The 18,888-nt window shown below is 34.7% G+C and overlaps 1 protein-coding gene across 1 annotated transcript; it reads left to right on the forward strand.

Moving 5' to 3' along the window:
* Nucleotides 1-11,751: 11,751 nt before the first annotated feature.
* Nucleotides 11,752-12,608, forward strand: LOC113306493. Its single transcript, XM_026555422.1, has 2 exons — nucleotides 11,752-11,908; nucleotides 12,052-12,608. The coding sequence occupies exons 1-2, from the start codon at nucleotides 11,752-11,754 to the stop codon at nucleotides 12,606-12,608; spliced, it is 714 nt and encodes a 237-aa protein (XP_026411207.1).
* Nucleotides 12,609-18,888: the final 6,280 nt, after the last annotated feature.

Genomic DNA, 18,888 nt, shown 5'->3' on the forward strand with positions numbered 1-18,888 from the left:
AAAACCGGTTGGACCCTACTATAACTAACTTAATGGGCTTAGGACCAACTAGCAAATTTTCCTTATCAATAAAAGCCGTCCCACTTAAATCCTCTTTAAGTCCTAACACATCGCTAATCTTGCTTAATTCCCATTCTTACCCTCACCATTACAAGAAACAGATCACAAAATTATCAAGACCATGTAGGGACATCCTAGTCATTTAAATACCCGCCAAAAAGAAACTTGACCGATTTTATTTTTTAGCGTTCGGCGAACCAACCCCTGACAAAAACACCCTTCTTGTTCCAAATTTGATCTCCTCTAATTTCTTAGCAATCATGAAGGTTGAAGCCCTGAGTGTTGTTGTCTCCAACGTTCAGCAATATGCTAGCCATCTTCAGGTTTATTATGCGACAAAAAAGTTTTGCATCAACTTGATTACGCAAAAAGATTGTTGCATCAAATTTGAGTCATTTGAAAGTTTCAAATGACAGCTCAAAAAAATACGGAAAATGGATCATTTGTCCAAATATTTTTAAAACATGGATCAAATGGACGAGTAAAATTATTATGGGTGAAATAAACACCAAAAAAATAGCAAGGATGAAACTGGATTCATCCTGACTTAAACTTAAAAAATAGCAAGGATGAAACTGGATGCATCCTGATTTAAATTAAAAATAAGATTTTTTTTTTGAAAATGGGTAGGATGAAACTGTTTACATCTTATCCATTTTTGTCCATTTAAACAATATCAAAATCTAAATGTCCTTTTCACCCAGAAATTGTTGATTTCGGTCTTTTTAACCAATTTTGTGTAAAAAAATATGTATATGTTTATGTTCACTGACTTTGAATTTTTGGACTCGCCAATTAAAAATTCTTCTTTTTCTGATTTTCACGATCTCATTGAATCAATCAACGACGACTAAACTTCCTGCTTATCATTTGCTCATGAACACAGATCGCTCATCTTCTAACATCTTTCAAACCATCCTCTAGAGTCTTTCTTCCCTCTCCCATTCAGAGTTCATAACGTTGTCAACTCAACTGTGTCCGGCAGTCTGAGATTATAATAAATCTTCCACCAATCCAGAAGAAAAGAAATAAAGATGTCTTTCTTGCAGTTGCTTTGTTTGTTATGCTTGATCCTCCTCTTATCTCAAGTCTCTCACGCAAGGTATGTGATAAATTTTGAAGATTTAATTAATTTTAGAACGGTGATAATAAGATAAACCGTAAAAATTAATTTTAGAACAACGGTGAATACCGAACGACATGTAATTGTAACAAATATGAGACTCTAAATCATCTTAAATTCTCGATACAAATAACTTATTTGTAACAAGGTACTAGTATTTAATTTTCATTTGCAGACCGATTGTCGAACAAGGACTAGGTCGCGATGAGGATAAACCGAGGCCGATACCACTATTTACCCGAAGACCACAGAAGATTACTCCACGCCCATGATGAACAACAAAGAATCTGAATCACCGAAACAAAAAACATATTATCTATGTATACTTGTCATATCGGCAAAGGACTACACCAGGCAGCTAGATTAGTGTTACTACTAGAATTTAGTATGGTACGTATGCCATTTTATTTTTGTTGTATGATGTTTTTGCTGTATGAGTGGAGTTTTCAAGAGATCGCTGATATGTCGAGCGGAGATCCAAATTTTTGATCTCAAGTAGGTATGATCTCCGAGTCTCCATCATATATTGTGTCACTTTTATCTTGTCAGCATGTAAAATGATTTTTGCGCAAAACTGACTTCTGGTTTAGGGCCTATAGGAATCTAAAAGAGTCGGTTAATCTAAAACAGTCGATTATAGTCTTACAGAGCAAATCTATACATGAACCATCATTTAGGGCATATTGAATAAGACAAAAACAGGGTTGGAAATAGTGTTTTTAGGATATCCCTTATCCAACCTATTTTCATAAATTCCAAAATATCCCTGAATGATTAGTGTTTAATTAGTGTTAATTTAATTGATTAGTTGTTAATGATTGTAGTTAGGATTAGAGTATAATTTAGGATAATAATTTTTTTTTAAATAGATTGAGTGAGTAGAAAAAAGAAGAAGAAGAGGAGGAGGAAGTAGAAAAAAAATCTTTTTTTTCTCTGAAATTTTTGTGATTGTTGATAGATGTGTGATCCAAATTCGAGTGAGGAAGGTGAATCTTCATCACGTAAACCTAAGAAAGTACATATCAATTACGATGGAGATCCGGAGATAGCTTATTTGTTGGATTATGAAAACGATTTTACCCAAACTCAATCTCAAACTCAACTTTTTTCCCAAGCTCAAGATGATGACTTTTTTGAGCCAAATCCCGAAGATGAGTACATGGATGAAGAACCCAATGCTAATAAAACACATATATGGTTGTAGACGTTGTTTAATGTCCGTTTTGTAGCTTGGATTCACCAAAAATTTTGATTTTTGTATGTAGTTCGACGCAAAAGAGTTAGGTTGGGCAGATAGGTTGTATGCCGAACCTTGATAACTAAGAAAAGTTTGGTTTGTGCGATTGAAATATTTATAAGCCGAACTGTCATTAAATTATTTTTGTGCCAAATAATTTCCGTGGTTCGGCTTGAATAGGATGTGCTAATATAAGCCGAACCATGTACAAAAACATTTATGAGTTATAGTGTAATGTTCGGCTCACACGTCATACAGCCGAACATATTATTATTGTTTTGATAAAACACAAGTCTAATGGTTCGGTTTATAATATTAGTCCCCAATAAGCAGAACGCATATATGACAAGTAGTTCGGCTTTTCAAGTCAAACACGAATGAGCCGAACTTCAAAGATCGGCTTTCAAAGAGTATTGAGAATAAGCTGAACCTAACCCCAAACGAAAGTGAAGTCTACTAATGGAGAATGTCAAGGTCCAAATTAAACCCATTCAAATCAATGATATGATATCGTTATCTTCAAGACAATGAAAAGAAGAAAATAACGCAAAAATGACGAGGCCATTCCGACATTGGACGAAGAAGTTATGGCCAAAATAAAATCTAAAAACTTGAGTGTACAGAGATAAGTTCGGCTGATAAATCATCATCACGAGTTAGCCGAACCTGGAGCCTAAAAATCAAGATTTTTGAAGCGCTTACAGAGATAAGTTCGGCTTAAAAATAGTCTAATCGAGTCAGCCGAACCTGACAACCACCTAGGGTAAATTTCACTTGTCAGGTTCGGCCGGAAAAGGTTAGAAAGGTATTAGCCGAACCTAACACTTTCTGGGACATGTTTGGACGCAAAATTGATTTTTATCTCAAGGAGAAACGGTTTCGGAAGGATTTTAAAGCCTAACTTTGAGAGCTCTATATAAGAAAATCCTTAAGAAGAAATCTTTCAATCTTTATCATCTCTTTACACCACATTTGATCACTCATATTATCTTCCACATCATAAAAAATACATCCAAAGCTCTAAAACGATATGCATCAATTTTGAGAAGAAAAATCAAGTTAGAGGTTCGCGATCACCACCATATTCATCATCCCCTCCTCCCCCTCGACCACTATCTTCATCATCACCTCATACTACACCCTTTTCTTCATCATTATCATCCTCTTGTTCTACAGGAAAACATCCACCCGTGTCATTTCCCCTTTTCGCTGATGCAAGTTTTTGGTGCCACCACCTCGAGGTTTTGGAGTTTTTGAATTACAAGGAGTCACTTCCATTGTTCTGCTTTTAAGCTTCTCTTTGAATTTTTCCGGATGGGTGCTAAAACAAATGATACACCTTAATTAATTTTCCAAAATCAATAAATATGGCTCTACTAAACAATATGATAAGTCAACTATAAATGGACAAGTTTATAGGAAGCTATTAGCCATACACAGAGTCAAGTTCGGCACATTCGATATTTATCAAAATGAGCCGAACAAGTTAAGTAATCGTGTCCAAGTTCGGTTGATTAGCATAAAAAATATTATAAGCCGAACTTATGGGTTCGACTCATTCGATATTCAAAACATAACAAGTTTTCAGCCGAACTGTTCTTCGTCTGTAGAAAAAAAATTAAGTTCGACTACTAAATTTCAGCCGAACACTACTCCGGAACTACCAAAACCAAGAGGAATCATCGATTGCATGTCATGAAATCAAGTTCAATACGAAAAACCAAGCAATGGGTTTGGGGGAAATACCTTTTTATGTGCAATTGTATGGAATCAGGGTCTATTTCTCACTCTCCAACACTAATCAATCCACTATCCTCTTCATCTCCATCTTTTCCAAAAACTCTAGATTGAGATGCTACAGAAGCAACACCAAGATTCGGCTCCGTATTTCTTGGGCATCGCTTAACACGAGGTGCCATGTATGTTTTTAATCGAGAACTTAATCGAACAAAGAAATTTTCAGAATTTTCAGAAATTTTGGAGAAGAAGATGAGAAGAAGAGGGAGAGAGAAGGGTTTTTGGTTTTTAAAACTCAAAAACAAAAATAAATTCTTAAGTAACGATTATAGGATTAATCAGTAGGTAACAATTAATTAGTGGGAGGGTAGTTAATTAGGGGATGGGTTAATTAGTGGGAGAGTTTTAGGATTAGAATTTAATTAAGTGGAAGGGTAGCAATGTAATTTAAACTATGTAAGGGTATTACAATAACTTAAGCATCACTAGGACACCCCTTAGCATCTTGCATTGGATGGCATAATAAGTTTGTATTGCCCCAAATTTTCATGTATGCCCCAAATGAGGGTTCCTATACATAGAACAGTCCTGACTCCCAACAAATGATACCTAAACGGCGGAACCAAACAATTCAAACAATTTAACTAAACTAGGACATAACATAAAATGCCCAACTCAAAATCCAGATGAAGCCCATACATCTTTAATGTCTCATAATTCTGCGGCATTGTTGTTCATGAAAATATGTTTGCTATTTTCCGTAACAAGCAACAAAATCCGCTCTTTCATCCCTGATAGTATCTCCAATACCTGTAAAGCCATTACCATCCGCATACTTTGATTATGGTTTTTGATAGTCGTTGTTGTAAATAGGATTCGAACTCTAAGACTTGTGAAGATTAAATTTAAAGGTTTAACGAAAATAATAAAAGGGAGAGTTACTGGGTCTAGGATTCCAGCAAATTCATATCATAAGACTCAATTATTTATTCTCAACAATTATCACTCAACAAATAAAACAACATCGACTTTTATTCTTGCCAAGGTAGATTCTCAAAACATTAGTTATAAATCTTAAGCATGGGACATCAAACATCTAAGCAAGCATGACCCATCTAATAAAATAATAACTAACTAATTCAAATCATAATTATATTTTAATTAGTGCAAAAGTCATATAGAAAATAAAACAAATTCACCCATGTATGAAGTTCGGCTTCCTCCGTCGACCCAGTGTTGGGGTTTAGCTTCTCATGATGAAAACACACTCAAAAATATAATTCATAGCTCAAATGGTGTTTTTATTGAAGAAAACTAATAATACAATGAATCTGCGACGCTGTACTGGCGTTACAGAAGTCACCGTTACAATATATGTTGTAAATTCAAATTAAGCGTGCCAAATTGACTGTTACGAGTATTGTCAATAAACGGCAGTTCTCTGCGACAGTCCGTATGCGTCAAACACTCTTCTTCTTCTTCTTCTCTCTGCAGCAGGAGAGAAGTTGCTCTGCAACTCTCTATTCTTCTCCCCAACTCTCGATATCCTTCTCTGAACCATCAGCATCCTTTATATACTCTTCAGAATCGAAAATACTCGACAATTACTCCATATAATCTTCATTAATTCCTTTTATTATGTACTTCCAGCCACGGGAATAATTTCCTTTCTAAGCTCCTTCACGCGTCTGCATGCATTCTACATAATCTAAACAGCTTCTTATACACTCACCAACATGTTGAAACAAGTTTCACCAGCAACCAAACTCTCCAAAAATAGCCACAAAATCTCAGATAATATCCTCGAAATATTTTTGCCATGTTTTTCATTAAACCGATGATCTAGTCCGTGTTTGACGAATTAAAACATGTTTCCACTCCTAGTTAGGTGTAGTAGTGTGATAACAATCCAATCCAGCGATCAAATCTCACATAATCTTTTCTCAAAATAACAACCAAAATCCCGTGAATACCTCCTCCTCTTTCTATTTCCAACTTGACACGAAATCTTCCCCTTTATCTCGAAAATACTTGACTTACCAATCCTGTCTTGAAGTAACAGGATTTTATACATTCAAATCCCCGAAGAAATCTCAACAGAACTTGACCAAATCAGGCTCAGGAAAATACGCAGGTGGAGTTAGTTTTTCCCCGCCAAAACCAGACTCTTAAACCGTGAAGAAGAGTTGCCCCTTAACCACTGATGGGGTGTGGTTAGTAGCTGGCGCCCTGGGGTGCAAATAGTAAAGAAGGCGCCCCTTATAAATTGAGGTTTCCCTTAGTGATTGAGTGCCCCGTATCCAAAACTGAGAGTCTGAATAACCAGTGTCCTCTGGGGGTGCTTTTATCAACTTTTCGAGCCAATCTTTCTAAAAAAATTTATTGCCCAAAAACACCTACAAATAAGTTTATTAGTGATAAAATAAGTCTCAGCTAATGTATTTATGGGTGAAAATGCGTAGCACTTTCGTGCTTATCAAATTCCCCCACACTTACATTTTGCTAGTCCTCGAGCAAAACAGAAAATTGACCTGTTACACAGCTGGTCATATAATAAGATAGAGAGATAGAGACCCGCTACACAGCTGGTCATACTATTTTATTTTTAACTTTTTTTTTTTAATTTTTTATATATTCTTTTATACCCACTAAACAGCTGGTCATATAATGCAAGAAAAAAAAAAGACCCGCTTCACAGCTGGTCATAACCCTAACAATCAAAAATAAAAATAAAAAATATATTTTCATTTTTTTTTTAATTCTTAATTTTTTTTAGACCCGCTACACAGCTGGTTATAACATGCAAGAAAAAGGAACAGACCCGCTACAGAGCTGGTCATGATTTGCAAGGAATTTCCTGAAAAAATAAAGTAAAAAGTTAACCTCTCCCCCACACTTAAACATTATATTGTCGTTAATGTAATTAAGTCATCCAAGGAAAATTTTAAGATGGGAAATGCAAAAAGTAAAGCAAAATAAAAATAAAAATAAATAAATATACCTACTGGAATGTACAGAAATGGATCTCCAAAAATTAACAGCCTGAAAATTTGGGGATCAACCCAGAATACGGTATTTACAAACGACAGCTTCACAATTATGCTATGAAAATATGGTGACATTGAAACTATCTGAAATAGAGGATTACCCCCAAACCTAGTTTTTACTACACAAGGAAGTGTGTAAAGAACATAATATGGAGATACTATTGGGACATGGAAATTTTCAATTGGCTCATGCACGGTATCACAAATAGGCAAGTCCTCTGGGTACTTAGATCCAAAGTAATCCAACAACACTTTAGAAGCATGCAATTCTAACCCTAAATTAGGCAACTTTTGGAAGTTTAGGGGTCTAGAAACAACCTCTAAGTTGGGTTAATTATCTTGTGGGATGGATTCATCTATGGAATTGGGCAAATCATCCACACAATCATCCACAGGGTCATCTATATGTTCTGTCTGGAACGGAGAGTCACTACAAGACTGATCATCATCATCATTAAATAATTTTTGGCATTCCAGAATTCTCAGTCTTTGTTCCAAACTAGGTTGTGTGTAATTGTAATACTTCTCATATATCATTAGCGGGGATTCTTAACTTACCTCATGTGGAACAGAAACTCCATACCGTTGCCTACGCTTATATTCACCAAGCGTCATCTCAGATGGGGTTTCCTGCTGATTTGAATTTCTACGCTTATATTCAGCCAACGTCATCTTAGGTGACGTCTCCTCGGAAGAAGTCATCATCCTCAAAAAGTCCCTGGAAAGAAATACAAAAAGAAACGCATAAAAAGGAAAAAAGAAAATCTAAAATGAAATGAAAATACTGTACAAAAAATAAAAATAAACCTAAAAATTATTCTAAAAACAAGTCCGCGTTAGCGGCGCCAAAAATGATTATGGTTTTTGATAGTCGTTATTGTAAATTGGATTCGAACTCTAAGACTTGTGAAGATTAAATTTAAAGGTTTGACGAAAATAATAAAAGGGAGAGTTACTGGGTCTAGGATTACACCAAATTCATATCATAAGACTCAATTATTTATTCTCAACAATTATCGCTCAACAAATAAAACAACATCGACTCTTATTCTTGCCAAGGTAGATCCTCAAAACATTAGTTATAAATCGTAAGCATGGGACATCAAAGATCTAAGCAAGCATGACTCATCTAATAAAATAATAACTAATTAATTCAAATCATAATTATATTTTAATTAGTGCAAAAGTCATATAGAAAATAAAACAAATTCACCCATGTATGAAGTTCGGCTTCCTTCGTCGACCCAGTGTTGGGGTTTAGCTTATCATGATGAAAACAAACTAAAAAACACAATTCATAGCTCAAATGGTGTTTTTATTGAAGAAAACTAATAATACAATGAATCTGCAACGATGTACTGGCATTACAGAAGTCACCGTTACAATATAAGTTGCAAATTCAAATTAAGCGTGCCAAACTGACTGTTACGAGTACTGTCAATAAATGACAGTTCTCTGCGACGGTCCGTAGGCGTCAAACGCTCTTCTTCTTCTTCTCTCTGCAACAGCAGAGAAGTTGCTCTGCAACTCTCTATTCTTCTCCCCAACTCTCGATATCCTTCTCTGAACCATCAGCATCCTTTATATACTCTTCAGAATCGAAAATACTCGACAATTACTCCATATAATCTTCATTAATTCCTTTTATTATGTACTTCCAGCCACGGGAATAATTTCCTTTCGAAGCTCCTTCACGCGTCTGCATGCATTCTACATAATCTCAACAGCTTCTTATACACTCACCAACATGTTGAAACAAGTTTCACCAGCAACCAAACTCTCCAAAAATAGCCACAAAATCTCAGATAATATCCTCGAAATATTTTTGCCCTGTTTTTCATTAAACCGATGATCTAGTCCGTGTTTGACGAATTAAAACACGTTTCCACTCCTGGTTAGGTGTAGCAGTGTGATAACAATCCAATCCAGCGATCAAATCTCACAGAATCTTTTCCCAAAATAACAACCAAAATCCCGTGAATACCTCCTCCTCTTTCTATTTCCAACTTGACACGAAATCTTCCCCTTTATCTCGAAAATACTTGACTTACCAATCCTGTCTTGAAGTAACAGGCTTGTATACATTCAAATCCCCGAAGAAATATCAACAGAACTTGACCAAATCAGGCTCAGGAAAATACGCAGGTGGAGTTAGTTTTTCCCCGCCAAAACCAGACTCTTAAACCGTGAAGAAGAGTTGCCCCTTAACCACTGAAGGGGTGCGGTTAGTAGCTGGCCCTGGGGTGCAAATAGTAAAGAAGGCGCCCCTTATAAATTGAGGTTTCCCTTAGTAATTGAGGTGCCCCGTATCCAAAACTGAGAATCTGAATAACATGTGTCCTCTGGGGTGCTTTTATCAACTTTTCGAGCCAATCTTTCCAAAAATATTTATTGCCCAAAAACACCTATAAACAAGTTTATTAGTGATAAAATAAGTCCCAGCTAATGTATTTATGGGTGAAAATGCGTCGCACTTTCGTGCTTATCAGACTTCTTCTATTTTTGAGAAGAAAAGGGTATATATTGCAAAAAAAAAAAAAATATTTACAAGAGTTCAAGATAAACTCAAACCCGAGAGAGAAAGAATTTTTTTTACAAAACAATTACCTCTTCCAAGTTACGCAAGATTTGATCGATGGAGTATACTTTGAAAATTTCTATATCCGAACTCCATAAGAAAATATCCAATTGGACAGCGTAAATCACTTCATCTTTTGATCTTGCTCTATTCCCCTGGACCCTTCTATTACGCTCCAACCATAGCTCCCAACATATAGCAAATGGGACAATCTGCCACAAAATTCCAGTGTGTCCAAAATTTTGTTCAACATGTAAAATAGTTGGGAATTTCATCACAGAATGCAGAGTTGAGAAGAAAAAAATTCAAACAACAAGTCAAGTTCAGCCTAACAATACAAATAAAGCTACATCAACTCCTATTCAACAACAAACTCCCAGAACTGGTAATTTTCAGGTTCCTTTTGATATATGTGACAGGTCTGAGGTTGAAATGGAACAAGGTAGTACTTCTAATATTACTGGTCTTCAATTCTCTGGAGAATATTCAATAATATCCAATATGGTTACACCTAATAATTTTCAATTTACTAGCAATTCAGTTTCAGTAAACATGAATGGTGGAAGATTTAATGTTCTTAAGAACAAAAAGAAGATGATAATATAAGTGTTGATGATGAAATATTGGCAGAAATAGTACCTCAGAAACAATTTGATGATGTCAATGAGGTAGAAAAGAGTGTAGTCAATTTTGTGGATGCAGGAGCTAGCAAAACATCTAAAATAGACAACAATCAACTTCAGAATATGGAAGCTGAAAATGAAGTTCAGTTAGTTACAATAGAAGCAGCAAAGTTACTCAAGATAGCTGAAGATAATAATGTGAATGATAGTACTGTCAAATTTGTGAATAGTTCTAATGGCAAAGTCACAAATGAAGAGGTACAAGTTACGTCTTGGGAAAAGGTGGTTGAAAAAGAAATGGTTCAAGTTTCAACTTCTTCCTCAACCAGTCCAATTGATAAAACAAGAGAAGTAAAACAAGTAACAGTCAACAATAAGTATAACTTCAGAAAGAATCAGGGAAAAGGGGGTACCATAAACCCCTCTGCTAAATAATGAAGATCTTATATTGAAATCTCAGAGGCCTTAAAATAAAAAGGTCTCAAGACAAATTACGGTCTTTGGTAAATCAGTTTAGTCCTTCTTTAGTATGGATAGTTGAACCAAAAGTCTTTTGTAGTACTTCATTTTGCAGTAAGTTAAATCTCGCTGGGATGCAGAGCATGGTTATTCATAACTCTACTTCAAACAATAAAGGTAATATCTGTTGTTGTTTTTTTTGGATAAGAACATATCTCAACCTACAGTGATCTCAATGTCAAATGGTTAGAGTTAGTGTAGGAGATGTACTTGTTTCTGGAGTCCATGCAAATGTGAAAATAATTCAAAGAAGATTTCTTTGGTCAGAGATGGAAATGATTCATGTCCTCAATAAGCCTTGGATAATTTTAGGTGATTTTAATGCTATATTAAGTCCAGATGAAAAAGTTGGTGGAAGACCTCCTAATAGAACTTCAATGTTGGAATTCGGTGAATGCATAAATAAATGTGAACTACTTCAAGCTCCAAAAACAGGTGTGCAGTACTCTTGGTTTAATTTCCAATATGGGAAGAAAAGAATATTATGTAACTTAGACAGAGTGGTATTTAATCAAAAATGGTTGCAAAGGTATGAAGATTGGGGGTATAAAGTAGGGCTGAGAATTGTTTTAGATCATTCTCCATTGCTGGGTGGTTGCGCAAACATTCCAAAGCCTAAAAATGTACCTAGAAAATTTCAGAAGATGTGGATTAGTCATCCAGAATTCTTGTATGTTGTTAAAGCAAGTTGGTCTAATGAAATTATTGGTGATCCTGCCTTCACATTCATGCAGAAATTGAAGGAGTTGAAAAGAGTTCTAAATGAATGAAACTGGAAAGTCTTTGGAAATGTACAAGTTAAACTAAAATAAACTGAAGTAAAAGTAATGGAAGTTATGAAACTATCTGATAATGATCCATTTGACTCTGCTGCATTGGATAATTTGATTCAAGCACAGAATGAGCATGCTAGTAGAGAAGTGAATTTTAATACACTAATGAGACAGAAGTCAAGAGCTAAGTGGGTAAAAGATGGAGCATCAAGTACAAGCTTTTTTCATACTAATTTAAAAATAAGAACCTCCAGGAATTTAATTAGTGAATTGGAAGATAATAAAGAAAATGTCATATCAGATCAATCACAAACTGCAGATGCACTGGTTAGTCACTTTAAAAAAAAATTGAAGAACAGAGTGTCAATATTAAAGAAGAATTACTAGAAGTGGTTCCTCAAATGATTAATGAAGAAGATCAAAGAAGATTGGATGCCATTCCTAGTGCAGAAGAAATTAAAAAAACAGTATTTGACATGGATCCTGAAAGTTCTCCAGGGCCAAATGGATTCTCTGGAATTTTTTACAGAAGTTGCTGGGAGATAATACAAGATGACTTGATAGCTGCAATCCAATTTTGTTGGAGGAGGAGATTCATTCCTAAAGATATGAATTCTAGTTTCTTAGTACTGTTACCAAAAACACAAGGAGCAAGAACTGCAAACCAATTTAGGCCTATAGGATTGATTAATATAGTATTTAAAATGTTTACTAAGATTATTACTACAAGAATGAGTATCCTTATGATGAAGTTAATATCTCCACAAGAATCAACCTATATTAAAGGAAGAAGCATACAAGAACAAGCACTTCTTGCATCTGAATTGGTGCGTGAAATAAAGGTAAAGAGAATAGGAGGAAATGTAGGTCTCAAATTGGATATCTCTCAAGCCTATGACTCTGTCAGTTAGGAATTTCTTATGAAAGTTTCGAAGAAATATGGCTTTTCTTCCTCTTGGTGTGATTGGTTAATGGTTTTATTTCAATCAGCAAGAATATCAGTTATGGTGAATGGAGGACCATGTGGATTTTTTTTTAGTTGGAAGGGGATTAAGGCAGGGATATCCTTTATCTCCAATTTTGTTTGTCTTGAGAAGGAATATATCTCATCTAGTAGCAAAAGGAAAAATCCTTCCTATGGAGATCACAAATGGGATACACCTACTCATCTATTTTTTGCTGATGATGTTTTTATATTTGTAATGGATCCAAAAACAGCTTGCATAATTTATTATCTCTCTTGGATGAGTATCAAATCAGTTCAGGTCAAGTCATAAATAAAACCAAAAGTAAGTGCTTTGTGGATGGGATCACAGCTATAAGGAAACATCAAATAAGTGAGCTAGTAAATATGGAATTACCACACTTTCCAGACAAATACTTGGGTGCCATTCTAGCTCCCGGAAGAGTTACTGCAGCAATGGTGTGGCCTATGGTAGAACAACTTCAAAGTAAATTAGCTGCCTGGAAAGGTAAACTAGTATCATTCCAAGACAGAGTGATTCTTGTTAAGTCAGTTTTGTGCAGCATTCCAATATATACAATGGATGTCTACAAATGGCCATCTTCTGTTATCAAAACTTGTGAAAAGATCATTAGAAATTTTCTACGGTCTGGTTATAGTGAGAAAAGAAAATTTCAAATAATTTCATGGAAGAGAGTGTGCACTCCATACAAGGAAGGTGGTCTTGGTATTAAAATACTTGAAGTGATAAACAAAGTACTACTCATGAAGATGTTGTGGAAATTGATAAATTCAAAGGAAGAATGAGCTCTTTTCTTATCTGCGAAATTTAAAAATAAACAAGGCCAGTGGATCACTACCTGGAAACATTTATCTATATGGAAGGGTTTGAAATGGGCTTGGAATTATCTAAAAAAAGATATAAGGTGAATTATAGGATATGAAACCAGAATATCAGTTTGGTTTGACACTTGGCTTGGAGAATCACCATTAATAGAACAAATTGGTTTCACTTATTTTGTTCAAAATAATATTGGTATGAAAGTTGTAAGCTTGTTGAATGGTAATACCTAGTGCATACCAACTGAACTACAACCATTTATAGCTACACACTTACCTGACATAAGTGGTGGTGAAGATAGGTTTATATGGATTGGACAGAAAAGTGGAGAATTTGTAATTGCTGCTGCAGTTGAAAGGGTAAGGGAAAAAGAGCCAAATCATGCATGGCCAAATTACATCTGGAAATCTTTTATGCATCAAGCATTGCTAGAAACATTTAGAAGCTGTAGCAGGGAGTGTATATGGATGATTAAGAAATGATAAAGATAGGCTATGAGATGGTCTCTAGATGTTGCATCTGTCAAGAAAAACAAGATAGTATGCATCACACATTATGTAAAAATCCTGAATCTTTTGAAGACATTTGTGTAGTTGCTAAAAACAAAAGTCCCATTATAAAACAATTATGGATGACAACTGCTTGTGCAACTACGAGAGAATTGTGGTTTTAAAGAAATAAACAGTTATTTGAGGAAGTGAAGCCTCACAACAACAGTTTTAAAAGCAGAATATATAAAATTGTGTAGGAAGGAAGCCACGGGATGAAAGGAAATAAATAGAGTCAAGACTATGATTATCAGGTGATATCATTCTTCAAAATTGGTGACAGGAACATAAAATTCCAATGTCTTAAAGAGTCTTTCTGGACTGCTCCTGCAGAAGGTTTTACTTTACTTTGTTGTGCTGGAACATCTTTTGGAGATCCAGGGTATGCAAGTATTGGTGTTATTACTAGAAGATGCAATAATCAAGTTGTTGGCACTTTCACATGAGGAATTGGTGTTGCTAAAACTTCCATTGCAGGTGAATATTATGTCATTTGTGCACTTGAATGGGCCAGTTATCTAGAACGCACTAAGGTAATCATTCAGTCAGACTCATTTCCTTCTATTGAATGTTTTAAAAAATAAGAAATACCTTGGTACATTAGAGCAAGATGGCTGAAAGTAAGTAAAAAGTTTGATGTAGTTCAATTTGTTCACTGCTTAAAAGAGAAAAATTTCACAGCACATACATTGGCAACAAGAGGAGTAAATTTGAAAGCAGGGGAGAAGATCATACATTTGGGAAGACCTTCTTTTCTGAAGCGCATTGAATTGCTAGGAGTAGCTTATTCTAGTCTCTACTAAGCCATTAATGCAGTCCTTCTTATGTCTCTTATTCTAGATTTGTCTAGGTCAATGTATTTAGTCTTGTAATAAGGTTGTTTAATATTTAATCCTTTAAAAATTGTGGTTCTATTTTTCCTTTCAATTAATAAAAAATGTGATTCAGCAAAAAAAAAATCTGCCACACAATCCTTCTTTTTTCTGTCGTTCTATGAATTCCCCAGCTCAAGGATATAGAGTGAAAAGTTCTCGGAATTACCCACATGACCCACATAGACCATATGAAGTAATTCCATATATGTTGAATCCAGCTACAATCCACGAAAAGATGTTCCAAAGTCTCAACTGCATTGCAAAATAAACACTACACTGGAGTAATAACCATTCCCCTACGCTGCAACATGTTTCTAGTAGGAATCGAAGCATGCACTTCCTCCCACAAAATGGAACATACCTTCGGTGGAAAGAACTTATTTTCCAATACACTGTAACCCTCCCAATCATCACCAACCATAGCTAGTTTTCTGTAAATCACTTTTGTTGTTGCTTCACCTTGAATTTCGTCATATCTCTCATGTGATAAAACTGTATTCCTTACCTTAAACTTAAGTTCCAAGAGATTAATTCTCTCTGCCGGGTCTAACTCTCTTGTAAAAAACAGATTCCAGTTAACTTCAATAACATTTGCTATAGATGCCTTCTTGCCTACCAATCATATATAATCTAGGATACTTTTTCTTTTAATGCATAATTTATTTTCCACTGGTCAAGCCAGAACATTATGATTTTCTCATTATTTACATACCTTCACAGTAGTCGTATCATTGGAATCATTTTGTGCCTTTAATATTTCATACCACATTCTCCTGCCCACTTATTCATTAACCTGTAAGGGTAGTAAAAACTCTACGTCCGCTTTTGTTTTTTCACAAACAATTTTTCTCCATAAAGCTATACTTTTCTTGCAATACCTATTATGCCATTTAGCTAGCAGGGATCTGTTTACCAACATGATATTCCGTATTGCCAACCCACCTTTGCACCTTGGTGTACAAACCTTCTTCCATGAAACTCAACTCATTTTCTTATTATTTTCATCTTCTCCCTACAAAATTTTTCTCATTATTGTATTGAGATTCTTTTCAACCGAAACATTCATGTATTAAAGAGATAAGAAGTAAACTGCGACACTCTCCAACGAGCTTTTTATCAACGCTGTCATACCTTCCTTATTCAGGAACTTATTCTTCTAGGGATCTAGTTTCTTCTACATCCTTTGAACAACCACCTCCCAAATAGCCACACTTTGCTTAGAAGCACCAATTGGCATTCTTAAATACGTGATAAGAAGAACATCCGCAGACTTATAAGTAATCATTTCATGAAAACTAGAACTAGGGACCTTCCAAGCAACGTGTATTTCCGTCTCATTCCTTTTATGTTCCATTCGTGCATTAGCATAATGATAATTTCTAGCATTTTGGAGATATTTTTAGTCTCTTTGACCAGGTTGTGCACTTGAGTAAATAATGCATATGCTGATATAAAATAGGTTTTAACCAGGTTGCACTGAAGTGCATAATACATTTTTTATTTATAGGAAACACATTTTGGCCAGATTGCATTTGGGTGCGTAGCATATCCTCAGTATTGTTTTAAGTAATATTTTTTTCTTTCGAATTTAATATTAATAATGGATCTTTTTTTGTAGATGATTTCATTCACATTCTAAAAATATAAATTTCATTAAAAAGTGATTTATATTTTGGAAGTTATAATTTTTCTGGCGGTGGATTTACAATTAGAGAGAAATAAAATAAACGTGAAAGAGAAATAAAGTAGTTAAAAATGAATGGCACTATTGTATAATAATTTTAGTGTCTATTTTACTTAACCCAATATTTTATTGGCCCTCTACGACCTTACTTTAAGGATTTCTGTGAATGTAGCTCATTTTTTATAGTAAATATACCATTAATACAAAGAATACCCGTCATTAATCTCAAATACTTCATTCGTCCACGTTATATAGGTGGAGATGAGTTTTTCTCACATTTTAAGAAAACACACGATTGATTATGGTAACAACATTTTGACGCAAACTTCTCCCAATTGGGACATGTAAATTTTATTGAAGAAGAAGAAGACAATTCAAAATAGCATATTAGTAAATCACAAGCCATTCCTCCGACATAATCATATTTATCTTTGAAATCCATGTATTTGATACTTAATCTTTCTAATTTTTCATGTTTCTTATGGTTGATGTATTTGAAGATGACGTATGAATTCTTATTATTTTAATGAATTCAAGAAGTAATCTTGTTCCTTCAAAAAGAAAACGCACGACTTCTGTTTCTTTATTTTTCCTAGTTTATCCTTTGGCAAAAAGGTTACTAGTTTATAATTGTTAATACCATTAGAACTTCCTCGTGCCCTCTGTGCCTGTCAATTAGAGAGCGATACATATTCTTGACAGTTGGATAAATTAACATGATATGTATTATGGTGTTAACGATGTTTCCCAATTGAATTCTCTGATCCATTCATGTTAATTTCTCTGTAAATCCTCGTAAAATTGTCGAAGCCATAAAATTAAAGGATTTTGTAAGAAAAAATGGATTGAATCAAACCCAAAAAACCGTTGTGAATTTTATCGAAAAAGAAGAAAGAAAGATTGCGATTAAGAGGAAGAAGAGAAACAAATAATGGGGAAGGACTATGAAAGATTAATCCAACAAAAGGGCTTTATCCCATCCAATCCATCAGCTTAATATTATTTTCAAGTTTAGAAGATTTTTGTTTGCACTTTCTTCCTATTCAAAGAATTGAATTGAAGCATAATGGTTCTTCCATATGATTAGGGTTTTGGGGAGTTTTTACTCTAAATTCTAAACTTAAATAAGATTTTGATTGGAGCTTTTTATTATTAGGTTTTAGTCGATAAATGATAAATTGTTTAAGGAGAAAGCCTGTTTAGTTTCGTTTCTTTTAGAATATAATATCCTTTTCTTTTTGTCACGTAACAACGTTAAGTTGCTTCCCTCAAAATAAGACGCATCGAAATTTTCTATTGGTGGCACATAAGGCACATGGGAATCCGGGTACATAGGATCCCGACCTTTTTTTTTTTGAAATTTAGAAGGTTATACTAAGAAGAAAATGAAAGTAAGCAATACAAATCCTGTAAACTGCTTAACACTACATTATAAGTGCAACACAGTTTCCCAAATGAATAAAATTTGACTTACAAAATACTCTCTAAACACATCTTTCTCAAAGCACCAAAGAATAATGGATTGCTTGATAGTTAAACAGACTTCTTCAAAAAGCTTTTTCCTTCCACCAAAAGTCCTACAATTCCTAGTCTTCCATAAATGCCATAAGATTGCATAAATGAGCTTCTCCCAAACTTCCTTCCTTCTACCATTTAGAACAACTCATTTCCGATACTGAAATAGATCAAGAACTGTTGCAGGTAGACTCTAGTTCACATGACATGCCTTAACAAAGTAATCTCAAACCTGTTTTGCAAGATCACAATGCAGAAAAATATGCTTTGATGTCTCCTCTTCTCTATTGCACATACTACATATAGTATTTTGTATATTAACCCCTCTATGTTCCATCATACACAAAGTAGGTAAAGAGTCATGGAAGTTTGCCCAAAGCATAAAGCTTACCTTGTATGGAATATCTGATTTCTATAAGAACTTATCAAAGTTACAAGGTGTATCTTCTGGAATTTGTAGCTCATAACCTTTCTTCACTGTGTACTCCTCTTCCAACCAAGATACCATATTCTCATCATCCACCAACACATGTACAGGACCCAGCTCATTACACAATAAATTTCATTCTAATTATTCTTGAGCAGATAAATTTCCTCTTGACTGCATATGTAACACTCCCTCATGAATCATTTCTGCAATAGAACCAGCTTTGTTACTGCATGCCCTATAAGCAACAGGATACCTATTCTTCAATGGAACATTAGTTGTCCACTTATCCAACCAAATCTTATTCCCCTTCCATTCTTCATCTGAAAAATAAAAT

Source organism: Papaver somniferum, chromosome 8 (assembly GCF_003573695.1).
Source record: "Papaver somniferum cultivar HN1 chromosome 8, ASM357369v1, whole genome shotgun sequence".
Taxonomy (NCBI): domain Eukaryota; kingdom Viridiplantae; phylum Streptophyta; class Magnoliopsida; order Ranunculales; family Papaveraceae; genus Papaver; species Papaver somniferum.

Excerpts from the sequence above, each read along its gene's own strand:
- LOC113306493 (XM_026555422.1), top strand. The coding sequence starts at position 11,752 with ATGGAAGTTATGAAACTATCTGATAATGATCCATTTGACTCTGCTGCA. Across the intron at positions 11,909-12,051 it reads GGTAAAAGATGGAGCATCAA|AACAGAGTGTCAATATTAAA; the intron begins GTACAAGCTTTT and ends AAAAAATTGAAG.